General features: G+C 41.6%; 2 protein-coding genes across 2 annotated transcripts in view; both read left to right on the top strand.

Annotated features, from left to right (window-relative positions):
* LOC308089392 (major facilitator superfamily domain-containing protein 6-A-like) overlaps nt 1–14,443 on the top strand; it is a 278,032-nt gene that overhangs the window by 139,331 nt on the left and 124,258 nt on the right. The gene's annotated exons all lie outside the window — the stretch shown is intronic.
* On the top strand, nt 10,558–14,368 carry LOC308088287 (galactose-specific lectin nattectin-like; the record flags this gene model as incomplete). The annotated part of the gene is made up of 4 exons (XM_080432688.1): nt 10,558–10,609; nt 12,032–12,200; nt 13,741–13,910; nt 14,349–14,368. 4 exons carry the CDS (start codon nt 10,558–10,560, stop codon nt 14,366–14,368), a joined length of 411 nt encoding a protein of 136 aa, XP_080288814.1.

Here is a 14,443-nt window from a genome sequence, read left to right as displayed (position 1 = left end):
CTTAGCTGAAAACAGCCGATCTAGTAGCTCACAATGTTGTGATCGGCTATTTTCAGCGAAGGTTTTCCGCAGAACACGGATGCTGGAGCTTAAGTGGTTAAAGGGGTATTTAACTTCTGGGGTCATTGTCACATCTACTCAGCCTTTTGTGTGCACCCCAGACATTTTTTCCAAATGCTGCTTACGTTGTTATTTATCCATTTTATTGCAATGCATTCATTGTTCATTTCAGTTTACAATATTTACATATCCTTGTGCAATTGTTTAGATTTTCTTTTTCCTTTTTATGTACAGATAGAAATAAGCTTTCTAAATCTAAATTCAACAAAAGTCCATATATCTGCATTCATCAATAGGTATCATTAGAGTTCCAAAGAAACAAATCATCAATAATTATTATTTTGATTAAAATTATAATAATTTGAAGAAATAAAAAGTTGGGAGAAGTGTCCTCTATGATGCAAGCACTAATGCTACTTGCATCCTTGTAAACTTTAACATTCCAACAGCATCTGTTGCAAAATGTATATGGCGTTTCTGTCCATCCCAGCACCCCTAGGCAAGATCACCAACCGACACCGTTTTTTGTTTTGTTTGTTACTGACGGGAGTGACGTCTTATATGTAAAGGCCGGGATTCGAACCCGGGTCTCCCTCGTGGAAAGCCAACATCTTAACCGCCAAAGGGATATCCCTATCGCTCGGGGGAGATATTAGAGTTTCAGGCCATCAGGCTGAGGTAGAGAACCACTCTGTTACACATACATTACACCGCTCCCCACACAGACTATGCAGTGCAGCACTACATTGTATCATGTTAGACATTTTGCTTAGAGTAAGAAATGTTTACATGAACAACCTTTTCAAACCTTTTCTAGGCCTGGAACAGTTTTTCCCACATCATTTTCAGAGAACTTGACTCACTGAAACTCTTGTCACGCTGTTTTCAGTGGAAAGGTTTTACTTCAGTGTGGATATGCTGGTGTTTCTTCAGGGAACCTGAATAGCTGAAACTTGTGTCACAATGTTTACATTGATAAGGTTTTTCTCCAGTGTGGACATGCTGGTGTCTCTTCAGGTTACTTGACTGCAAGAAACTTTTCCCACAGTATCTACAGTGATAAGGTTTTTCTCCGGTGTGGACACGCTCGTGTCTCTTCAGGTTAAATGACTAAAAGACATTTTTGTCACAATGTTTACAGTGGTAAGGTTTTTCTCCAGTGTGAATACGCTGGCATGTCTTCAGGTCACATGACTTAGAGAAACGTTTGTGACAGTTTTTACAGTGGAAAGGTTTTTCTCCAGTTTGGATGCACTTGTGTCTCTTTAGGTTATGTGACCTAATGAAACTCTTGTCACACTGTTTACAGTGGAAAGGTTGTTGGAGAACAACCTTTCCACTGTAAACAGTGTGAATACGTCTTTTAAGGGAATCTGACAGACTGAAATTCTTGTCACAGTGTTTACAGATGTGGGATTTCTTTTCTGTGAAAATCAGCTGATGCGTCTTAACTTCTCCTGGTTTTTTTTTTTTTTTTAAGATTCTTTTTGGTAACTTGGCGGAGTCAGGTAATCTTTTTGGGGCTTTTCTGCCTTTAATTGACAGTGGACAGTAGAGAGGGACAGGAACAGGACAGTGAACAGGAGAGATGGGGAGAGACATGCAGTAAAGATAGTCGAGAATGTGACGCGAACGTGTGATGCACTGTCAGGCTATATTAGAGCCTAAGTGCCCGGACCGCTAGGCCGGCGGTCCGGGCCATACATTTTATTCTTATTGGTTAATGTTTAACTAACCGTTAACGAGTTTCGGTTAAAGGTCTTGAAAACAATTCAAAATGGTCATCTTTAATATCTTGATATCATTTGAAGTATGCAACACCTGTCGTTGTTCCCCCCCCCCCCCCCCCCCCCCCGATGATGATGATGTTGATGATGCAAGGCTCGTCAACCACTAGCCCCCACCCCCCGCCCCTGTTCCACCTCCTTCCCCCCAAACCTGCAATCGTGATGGTGTCATCACCCAGTTCTACCTCCACAGAGGTAGAACTGGGCTGCAGGAACTGGAATAGCTTCTGGTGCACCTGGGAGAGCACGGCTGACATGTGGTCCCTGGTGACTGGGTCGTTGTGGTCCAGGTTCATCACCGCTTCCTCCAGGTAACTGGTACGGCAGAAGGGCAGAGGGAGACAGGTTAGACTTCGAGAGACAGACAAGTCACTAGCACAGGAAGACAGGTTAGATTGTATTGGTGTGAATCGTAAAGTTAGTGACATCACGGATGTGTTGCCTGGCGTAATTCTGAATTGAACATTAAATATGCCTCCTACATTGGAAAATGTAGAATTCAAATGTTCTCTTACCAGCACGACTTCAGCATTGGGCAACAGGTGACGCACATGCTCTCTCTCTATGAAGTCCATGACATCAGCGGCTATGCTGAAGATCTCTCTTGTACGACTTGACTGTAATGGTGATGACTCCCCACTTAGTTTCACCAGAATGTCTACAACTGGACTGAAACAGACATCCTTCCTGCCAAGTTTAGGGTGAACATTTGCTGTTGGACCATGGGGATGCATAAACTCCACTTTGACATCTTCATGCTCAGTGTCCACATCTATGGTCTTTGCCAGCCACCAGTTACCATCATACACAACGGCAAGCCAGTCTCCCTTATTAAGGCTATTGACAGTAGTTATTGCAACAATGCCCTCTGGATATTTCAGTTGTTCCTCCTCCATCTCTCCTTCCATCCTCTCTTCCTTCTGTCTTTCCAACCTCTCTTCCATCTCTCCTCCCATCTCTATTTCCATCTCCTCTTCCTTCCCTCCTTCTGTCTGTTCTTCCATCTCTCCCTCCATGTCCCAGTCTGAATCTACCCCCATATCCTTTTCCATCTCCTCCATCAACAGGGATAAAGGGCGTGTCTTTTTTGCCTTTCCTGACTGTCCTCTTGTTTTCCCTCCCTTTCTTTCCTGCCTCTCTCTCCCCTGGCTTGTTCCCTCTCCTGTGTCCATCTCTGTCCTGCTTGTTTTGTCCAGCTTTGTCCTCGGTCCTGCCTTTCTCTTTGTCTTGCCTCTCCCCATTTCCTGACTGTCCTGCCGTCCTGTCCTCTTCCCTGTCCTGCCTCTCCGTCCGTGTTGATCAGGCTGTTGTTCTTCTGGGTGGCCATGAAGATAGAAAGTAGCTGGGCTAAAGCAAGAGCAAAGCAATGGCTCACTGCAAAAGCAGGACAGCTGTCGGTGGCTGACACAGTTTTGATGTGGGATGACCTGGTGTATTTTTCACGTAGATGGAACTGGTTTGAGTGGTACTGTGAGTAGATTGTCAAATTCTTGCATGTCTTCTTCCTCAATGTAGTACAGCTGGACACCCTTCAGACTGTTGGATACTTTTTCAAAGAATATGTGTCCATCCGTCACATCATTCCCTCTCAGAACCAGGTTGTCAGCCGTTCTCTTCACTGTTCCCCCAATGCCGTCTGGGGCACCCTTGCCATGGGATGTGGGGAAGAAGTTCCACGTCGCTCTTTGGTAACCCATTGTAGATGGTATCTCAGTCAGAAGGAAAAAGTTGGTCTTGTTCTTATATTGTTTGCTTCCCATCAGACCAAAAGTGCACAGTGGTAACCAGTGGGAACTTTGTCTTGATGTGTTTCAAGATGGGATCCATGTGTGTCCAGATTGCTGAAGCATCTTGTCTCTTTGACTCTGAAACTGTGCAAAACCCTGCCTTTTCTCCCTTGGTGTAATACATTCCAGTATGTAGGGTAATCTGTGGCAGGTTTTGTCCAAAATGGCAGGATTGAACTTCAGATTGATACTTGCAGCTATAGGATTCAGAAAAGTCTACATGTACAATGACTGTATTTTCATCACAGGTCTGGATTGTGTTTCTGTATTCCTTTGACTGATTCCGAACTGAACACACATGTGTTGTAGTTTCATCTCTCAGTTTTCCCTCGTACTGTTGGGTGAGTTCTGCGAGATTGCCACTGTGCTCGACGAGTTTTGTGTTCATGTGGGTTCCACTGGCTGTTTCTTCTGGGACTCGCTCCCACTGCTTCCACTGCACAGGGATTTGGTCTTGGTCTGGGGACAGAACTGTGTGTTTGTTTACACACCGTGTGCAGGTGCGAAGAAGGCAGGCCTTGCTTGCTGGAGAGCAACAGACTAACTGAAAACTGTCTTCCAGTTTAGCCGTCTTCACTATCCCATACGATCTTAAGGCCTCGTGCATTAAGCATGCGTTTTCGTGATACTGGCACAAACATGTCTCCCGGTCCGATGCTTTTGGGGCTGTGACATGGAATGGCCGCAGAGCACAGAAAGAGGAATAACTGAGCTTCACCGTTGGATTATCCACAAGGAAATCACAATGAAGGTTTGTCAGGTAGTCTGTCAGGATCATTCTCTGGCGCTTAACCTTCTTCCTAGTGATGGTGTCAGTTTTGTCGGTGGTCATGCGTGAAGAACTGAGGTAGAACTCCTGAACGGTGTGGGTGATACCCTGAAGGTATGCCGACTTTGTCGCAGTTGTCGCTTTCCGCTCTGTCATTGACTTGAAAGTCAACCCAAATTCAAGGACTTTATTGAGAAGGCGGTACCTCTTTAGAACTCTGCCAGATAAACTCACTGTTGGTGTCTGTCTTCGTGACACAGGAGTTTGTTTCTTCTTCTGAAGATCTCTTCTCAGAACGTTGTGAAAGAGAAGCGATCTCTTGATGTTCGGATTTCTAAGTTGACTTCCTGACAGCATTTTCTCAGTTTCTGTCTGTGGGGAGTCTGGTGTTGTTTTATTTGGAGCATTTCTTTCTTCTTTTCTCTTTTTAATTCGCCATTTCTGTTTCCTCAGTTTGTTTCGCTGTTTTGTTATCTTCTGAACTTTCTCCTTTAAAGCATGTATTTCTCTTGAATGCCTTTTCATGGTTTTACTTCTCTCCCTTTCACCTCTGTCTGGGGGCATGCCACCACGTGGCTCTGCATCACTGAGCTCTTGTGAACTCTCTGGAGGTGTCATTTTGTCGCAGCACTGCCTTTCGTTTTGCCCTCCTTTGATTTGCAGCTCGCCAAGCCTTTCTCCGTTTCCTTTTCTCTCTGTCTCCCACCTCACTTATTAGTTTGACTTTCTTTTCTTCAACTCTCTTCTTCCACCTCTGCCTTTCTTTCTCTTTTGCCACCTCTTTGCTCTCTGGGTTGCTGTTAACTTTCTCTTTTCTCTTCCTTTTATATTCCTTGTTACGTTGTCTTTGCTCCTCCACTGACAGTCTTTGTTTAGCCATGTTTTCCTAAAACACAAAGTATGAATAATTTTAACTAGACACTGGGATGTGCCTTTCTTTTAGACTACTTGACAAGATGTAGGTAGGCTACTATGGTTTAAATGTAACATGTGTTTTATATTTGAACACTCATAAATGGTTTAAATGTAACACATAATGTAGAAAGCAAGTAAAAGCAGTATAAGAGTAGCCTACAGCTTGTCCATGCTCTACAAGTCAAAGATGTTGGGTAGGCTATAAAAGACTAAAACAATAAATCAGCATGTGTATACATTTATCCATAGGTAAAACAGTCAAATAACATTGGAATATGTAATCATGAGCATAAGTAATATTATATTATATGTCCACAGTAGGATGTTATAGGAAGATTTTACAACTCCAGCCATTGACATTACAACTCCGGCCAATGGAAAATCGTCCGGAGTTGTAGTCTGCCGGAGTTGTAAAATGTGCCCTCTTCCCTACATCAAGTAAATATTGTACATGCTAGCTCTTTGTTGTTAGCACAGTTGCTAGCTGCTTCAAGAACAAAACTATCATATATAAATTCAATCCACAGCTCATACCTAATATTATCAATATTAAGGGGGCGGAGTTGTACTGCATTAGCTGTGACATCAGTGATATCAACATTGTTTGTCTAAAATATCAAAAAAAGTAAAACTTACCTGAGCCCATCATGTACTGCTGCATCCTTCATGCACAGGTGGTGGGAAAGGGGTCCTCAGGCTTATAGCTGACTTTTTTTTTAATCGTCCGGAGTTGTAAGAAACTAGAATTGTGTTATTTCTTGTTTAATGTGTCTTTAACTTTTCTTTTTCATTTGAAACATATATTTTCAAATTGGTGGTGTTTTTAATAGGTTTTTGGAACAGTGTGATATTGTGACCTCTTGCCGAGGACAGGTAAATTAACATGTAATCTCTATGTATAGATCATGTATTCAAGTAAATTCAACAGAAACAGTAAATACATATACAAATACTACTATGGGTATACACAGATCCCATAGATTTAAATGTGTATATATATTATTTATTATACATTTCATGATTTTTAACATAAAGATCACTTTTCTATGTAGGACGTGTTTTGTCCCAATTCTCAAGAATGGGTGTGCTAGGAGCTGGTTGTTTACTGTATATCTCTGCTGTTCGGCCGGAACCAGCTAAATCCAAAATGGTAATTGTTCAGGAAATGAAAAACAAAATATCAATTTTTCAGAAAATGAAGAAAACCTTATATTTTTAAAACAAAGCAATACTGCCTCATCAAACTTGATATTGTGACTTTATATATTATCAGATACTTGCATGTGTCATTATATTATCACCACTTTACCCAAATCCAGTGCAAGTGGAGTTAGGAGGTTTTGTCCATCATTGATAAGAACAGCTGGCAATGGATCTCAAAGCTCACAACACATCACAACGCATTGTGAGCTTGGAGATCAGCTATTTATGGTGAGCGCCATCCTCATATACTATAGATCAAGCTGAATTCTGTACTTAAACAACTTTTATTTTAACATGCATTGTAAACAACCATGGATCTAACTGTTACCACTGTTGTTCTTCTACAGTTGAGTGCAACAAACAATTCTGCCTCAATACTCAATCATGTATTTAACAAAAGCGATCATGGCACACCAACAATAAATAAATGGCATATAAATACAAAATACATTCATGAAAAATAGAATCTGTCAAATCTGTAGCCTACTGCACTAACAATAACAACCACAGTTGAATTTACCTATCATATACCTATCAACATTTTATTATCACACTGTTGTGTGTTGTGTGTTGCGTGTGTGTGGTGGGTGTTTCTTAGTGCTTTAGATTGTCATAAAAGCTGTGAAAGTCTTTTGGCATGATCTCCTTGAGCTCTTGGAGATGTTTGAAACAAACTCCTGCACACACTCATTCTCTGTCCATTAACATTTAAAAAGAAAACACGAGCAGATGACCTTTGTGAAGACACCCTTCTCCTCTTTACTGGGGTGACATCTATCAAACCTTGCACATACATTCTCTTCTCTTCCCAGTTTATGTTCTCCCAAAAGCATTGAAAAATCTTCTCCCTGTCTGCCTCATACAGAGCAGAGCTTCTCGAGAGTCTGAAAGGAGGGGGGAGTTGTTTGTTTTTGACGGACAGTTTGAGGGTCCAATGGAGTTAGGAGTTTTCGTCAGAGGTGCTTTTTAATACTTTTTATATGTTATTATTTTTAAAAAAAATACACAGATGTATTGTTCAATAGCGTTGATTTATGAAAAAAAGCTGGTCCCGGCTGGACACTGACGATATATAACAGTTAGTGACCACCAGACGACATTCACTACAAAATTGTCCCTGTTTTCGCCGGAATTAAAATAATAATAGTTGTTTTTAGTGGTTGCAGGGAGTTTTTTTTTCTTTTCTCTTTTTTTTTCTTCAAATATCCCTATTGTGGTAAGGCAGAGTAACCCACTAGAGGGAGTTGTTCACCATAACATTACAGGCCCGGCTAGCTCAGTGGTAGAGCATGAGACTCTTATGACTAGAGCATTGATTGATTGATTGATTGATTGATTGATGTACTTTATTTAGTAAGACATGAGAACAACAGTATATGGAAGTACAAATTCACAGCACAAGGTCTACTAACTGGAAGACTCATTAAGCACTGAGCTTGTTTAAGATGAGATCCCCATAAATAAAACCATAGAGGTATAATATAACAACTAGACTAATCTAAAACAGAATACTATTTGGGTTTTAAAGGCAGCGTGGCATCATTGGCGTTGACCTTCTGGACTTATTTAACTCCTACACCTACTGTGTCTGTTCAACTAGTTCCATTTAGTGTAGCACAGTGGTTCTCAAACCTCTTAATATAAAGGACACCGAACTGCTGTACAAATGGAACCAAATGGACCCATTTGGTGATGTGAACACCACAGGTGCTAATAGACTAATGAACCACTACCACTATACCAAGGGGACGTTTATTTATTCAACTGGACAGTTACTCACACAGATAACATATCTCTGCTGTCCGGCAGCAACCAGCTAACTCCCTTTTTTTCAGGAAATGACAAAAACAAAACAAAATTGGAGTTCGGCGTTTTTGTTCATCATTGATAAGTACAGCTAAATGGACCTTCAAGCTCACAATGAGGTTGGAGGTCAAAAGGGGGTGGAGCCTGGAGTCAGCCTAACCAGCTAACTCCACCTCCCGTTGGTGGAGTTAGCTGGTTTAGCAGAAAGTTTGAGGATCCAATGGAGTTAGCTGATTTTGTCAGAAGCACTTTTTAATACTTTTCATTGGTTCAATATTGTTTTAATCAACACACAGACGTACAGGGTGATCAATAGCACTGATTTATGGAATAGAATGTGTGGGCGCACAGGCCGTGACCTATGACCCGGGCCTGCTAACTAAACTGTATTAACAGAGAAGGTACTGGAATACAGACTTCCATTTCAGTTCCAGTTGACTTCCAGTTCCAGTTGATTTGTCAGTAAATTGAGATAAGCTGCCCACTCCTCGGCGCAGAAGTGGGTGTAAACCATATGCCCAATAGTATCCCCAGAATTAGAGGTAAATCAGGCAGAGGAATCCCTCTACTGACAGCGAGCATCCCTAGTGACAGCGTATGACGAACAAGGTCCACAGCTGAGCACAGCTGGTTGGCACTTGATTAGGAAACAACCAGGGAATACTCGTGGCCTAGTAACCTCAGGCTCATAGAAACCAACGACAAGAACACATAAGGGAGGGGGAATGCCTCGACCCGGAGGATCAATTACTCGTTAAAAGATACGATTCATGCGAGAATGACTTGACAAATAAGCAAGCAAATAACAGGTGGTGTTCGACACCTGTTCGACACTGAGGTACACTGAGGTCCCATGTGGGACACAGGGGAGATATAACAAATATTTGTGTGATGAGAGAATGATGGAAATTAACTGTGATGCCCAGATATATTAGTGAGATAGACCGAAAAGGGTCAGAGAGATTGGGGAGCCCTGAGAGTAAACATCGTTTGCTGTAATGCTTAAGCTTTGCTGTACTTATGCTGTAATAAACCACTTCTACTGATATAACTAACTTCAAGTTTGATAGTGCTTCATTCTACCAATCCATCACTGGGAAGACTTAAGGATCCCAAGGTACTACACTCACAAATGCAAAAGCGGGAAAATGGAGTTGGCTGGTTTCTGCCGGACAGCAACGATATTAAATATTAAACATTGGCTATATTAAATCTATTGTTTTATACTCTCTATTGCTGGCATATTTAAGGCAATAGCCATTGTACATAGCCTACTGTATATCCATATAGGCCTACTGGTGTGTTGAACGATTTTCTGGAATTAATTTCAGATATTTTTTTCTCTCCTTTAGAGGCAAAAGCTACCTCACCTATTACCTTTTTTTTTTGTGGTTCAGCACCACAGGTTCCCTGTTTATTTATTTTTTATTGTTTTACACATTCTCTCTTCCAGGAGTTTGCCCATTGATGGGAACTTGCCTGGTCTTTTTCTGATTATTGCATTTCACATTGTGCTGTGATAGATGCTACACTTTGCTGCTGTTCTCTCGTTAGGCTATCCAGATTTGGGCTGTCTTATTTAGTGTATGTAGACACTGTATGTCTACATACTATGGAACTCCCATGAAATGGAATGGCCAGACATGTTCTGTGACTATACACTGTAGCTTCTGTTAGTGCATGTCATACAGTCTGTCCCTAATGACTAGAAGGTCCCATTCAACCCACTGACTCGTACTGGGTCTCCATAATAAAAGTACATTAAACATGTTTATTTTTACTTATGCATTAAATGTGTCTCTCCATTGCTAAAGACATGAATCCAATTTGTAGTTAATTTCTTGTAGAATCAATTCTCCCAAACTGTCCTAACATGCCCCCTCTCTCTCTCTCTCTGCCGTGTGTGTGTGTGTGTGTGTGTGTGTGTGTGTGTGTGTGTGTGTGTGTGTGTGTGTGTGTGTGTGTGTGTGTGTGTGTGTGTGGTGTGTGGTGTGTGTGTGTAAAAAGGTAGGTCAAATGAATATGTGAACGCCACAGCTGCTAATGCATATTGACCAATCAAATGACGCCAGCTGTGAAGACACCCTCATGTGGGGCAGATAAAATGAGGTCTGCAAGACACACATACAGTAACACACACCCTTCGAGAAGACCCACTGAGACACACCCTTCAAGAAGACCCCAATCCAAGATCCACTGACAGAGAGACCACCTCACGGCTCACGTTGACATGCTGCTGATTCCTCAACTCCTATGCTTCCTGGGCCTGGCACTTGGACTAGGTACATAAAAATAATGTTTTTTAATTGGTTCTTTAAAGCAGCACTTTTTAACTTTCCACTTCTACCCCGGATTTGAACCTGGTTTAACATACTCTTCCATACAGATTGGACAAAATAAAATGTTATTAATTTTTAAAAAGTTACATAGTGAGGCTTTAAAACAGTGTCTCTCTAACCTTTTCACGTGAGGATCCCCTAAATTAATAATTTGTCCGTGGACCCCCATCTGAAAATATTTTGTGCCAGGGACCTCCATACAAGATTTGTGTTGTTAAAATGTTTTTTGTTATATAAAAAAATATCAGATCTCTACAAGCTCACAATTTTGTGTTGCATGTGCACTTAGATCAGCTATTTTCAAATATAGCCCATGTGGTTAAATTGATTTTGATGCTATATTAACTCCTTTCGCTGGGGACCCCCTGGAACCCCTTCAAGGACCCTGGGGGTCCCCGTACCCCACTTTGAGAACCACTGCCTTAAAAGGCCATATGATTCCATATGGTTCCATATGGCCATAATATTGTTGCACCTTATGTCTAACTTCATACCTGCTGCTTTTTTATGTTATATGTACAGTATAACAGAATGCATATACGTATCTTTGATTTCTCTTTCGATGTTTTCTTTTCAGTTTCTCTCCTTGCTCTCTGTCTCTCTGCCCCCCCCTTTTTTCTTTCCTAAAAACTTCACGTCTTAATAGGCGATCATTTGCCAAGAATAGCATACAAGCTCACAATGCATCTTGTAGATGCAACAAAGAGACTTGTTGTAGACTAAAGCAAGGATTCCCAAACTTTTCAGGCAGTGACCCCCCCAAAAGAATCATATTTGAACTGGGGACCCCCCGCCCTGACAAGCACTTGGAATTGTAGGCATTACATATAGTTTGACTCGGTTCCACAGATAAATATTGTGAAAATAGCCGAACTACAAGCTCACAACGCCTCGCACTGCGAGGTATAGATCGGCTATTTTCGCAATGTTTGCCTCTTTCTTTCTATATTTGACAATTTGTCCAATTTGGTATTAAAAAGGTCTTAAAAGTCATAAATTGTAACTTTAGAAATGTGCAGATACCCTGTATACACTTACTGTATGTTGCTTTGTTTACTGTTGAGTGAGAAAACAATGTTGGACATTAAGCTATCATCTGGGGACCCCCCACAATAATTTAGGGACTCCCCTGGGGGTCCCGACCCCCCTTTAGGGAACCACTGGGACGGGAAAAAAAGAAGCAGACCAAGTACAGTATAGACCGTGGGAGACACCGGTCGATGAAGGGTTCTTAAGTGGTTAAGGTTCTTTATAGAACCATTTGTAATTAGTTCATTCTGGAACCAAACATGTTTTTTCCTATGGCATCACTCTGAAGAACCAGTTTCAGTTCCAGCTGACCCTTTATTTTTTCTGTGTGTGTAGGCACCGTGCACGCCGCTCCCTTGGAGGTGAAGCTACAGCGTGGAAACTGTCCAATGTTCTGGTACAGCTTCAACGGTCGCTGCTACAAGTACGTCGCTACACATTTCAACTGGCTCGATGCAGAGCTGAACTGCCAGGCTCAAGATGCCAACCAGGGGTTCCTCAAAAGGTGAATTAGAGCTAAAGCCTGGCTTTACCACCTATCCTGGCTTAATTTAGCCAGGATTAGAGCTGAGTCGGTTCCTCAAAAGGTGAATTATCTTGAAGATTAGTTTAGCCAGTTCACCCTGGCTAAGTTTAGCCTTATCCGATTCCTCAAAAGAGAATTGAAGCAAGCCTAGCTTAGTTACCATGGCAATTTAGCTGTGAAGTTAGCCTGGTCAGGAGCAGGCTAACAGCCAAGCTTACTTAATCCAGTGTCTTTGTTCTTCAAGTTTTTCCACAGTTAATTCAACACATGTGTTTGTATATGGACTCATTTGAATGACCCTGCATTCAAATAAAATGAAATCAATACAATAAGATATAATCAATGTAATTATATTACTGAAATAGTGTGTGACCATGAATCATAATTGTTTCACAATGACTCATGTGATATGTCATTGTCACTCTGTTAACACTATAGTTCATATTGTTGTTAGATGTTTGATAATATATTACAATTTTTTTTTATATTATAAAAAATGTCTAACACACATATATATATATATATATATATATATATATATATATATATATATATATATATATATATATATATATATATATATATATATATATATAATTATTAGTTACGGGTTTAAAGGAGCCTCTTTGTAAGTCAATAAGGAGCATATTTTTAATTATCAATTTCTAGTCAATGGAGAAATTATCTTTTATTTCTTGTCCACCTTTGGAGTTACATCATGATGGCAAGGTAACTACACAACCCAAATCTCTACCAAAGTGGTCTTGCAAATGTGGGGTTAATGGACCCCCCCCGTCCCCCCTGTCTGTCCGTCCGTCCGGCTCGTCCCAGTACACCCCCCCCCCCCCCCCCCCCGGCCCGTCCGTCCGTCCCGTCCGTCCGTCCGTCCGTCCGTCCTGTTGCCCGTCCGCCGCAAACACACACACACACACACACACACACACACACACACACACACACACACACACACACACACACACACACACACACACACACACACACACACACACACTCACTCACTCACTCACTCACTCACTCACTCACTCACTCACTCACTCACTCACTCACTCACTCACTCACTCTCTCTGTGTGTGCTTGCAATACTTTGCCACGCTTTCTCCCTGGATTTATTAATAACGGCCGTGTTTCCTTTTCTGTTGATAACATGTTTCACTTCCTCATATATGCTTGCATGAGCTGCTGCTGTTCGGCCACAGAGAAAAACGCTGCTCGAGTTTTGTTCCCCGCTGCCATGATTGGTCAAGTTCAAGGAATCTGCGCTCGAGTTCATGGTCTTTTATAGAAATACGTCGCCGGCGAATCGCCGCCCATTCAGCCTGGCTTCATTATCCTGGCTGGACACAGCCTGGCTTGACATAGCCTAGCTCGACAAAGTTGCTCCTTTTCAGCCTGGCTTGGCGTCTGAGGAACGGAATAAACGAGGCTTTTCGGACCCGACTTTGTCAAGCCTGGATTTGGCTTAAGGCCAGGCTTTTTTAATTCACCTTTTGAGGAACAGGCCCCTGGTGTCCATCCACAGCTTTGGCGAGCACAACTTTGTCCAAACCCTGATCCAGAACTTTGACCCCAAAGAGGGATATACCTGGATTGGTATGAGTGACATTCACAGGGAGGGTGTGTGGATGTGGTCCGATGGCTCCAAAGTGAGCTACACCTTGTGGTATGATGGTGAGCCCGGTGGTGCTGAAAGTCAAAACTGTGCAATTAGTTATAGAAAGAAATGGGGTGACTTGCCATGTTCTCACGATGAACCTTCTATTTGTGCACTTCGTACAGTCTCTCCCTAATGAGTGGATTGTCTGATTCAACGCACTCACTTGTACTGGGTTTTCATAATAAAAGTGCATTAAATATATGAATGTGTATGAATGTGTTATTATTTCACTGTGTCTTCATTGTGAACAACATTCACATTCACATTTATATAATAAACTGTATTACCAGTGGTTGACAAAGGATACTTTATTTATTTATCATATTTTTTTCAAATTATTATTAATGTTATATTACATAATAATTCATGTTACATAAAAAATCTTAGCGTTCTGCCAATTATTTGGGGGGGCACTTGCACTATCCTCACGGCAAGTGGGCTCTGTCCCACAGGTTGGGAGTCGCTGCTGTAGTTAGTGATTCAACAAACATTTTTAAACTTGCAAATAGCAGACCTATACAAACTCACAACGTGTCACATCTCGACA

This window comes from Gymnoscopelus braueri (genome assembly GCF_963280865.1).
Source record: "Gymnoscopelus braueri genome assembly, chromosome: 7".
Taxonomy (NCBI): domain Eukaryota; kingdom Metazoa; phylum Chordata; class Actinopteri; order Myctophiformes; family Myctophidae; genus Gymnoscopelus; species Gymnoscopelus braueri.
The sequence above is the reverse complement of the archived record's forward strand: the minus strand, read 5'-3'. Positions and strand labels throughout refer to the sequence as shown.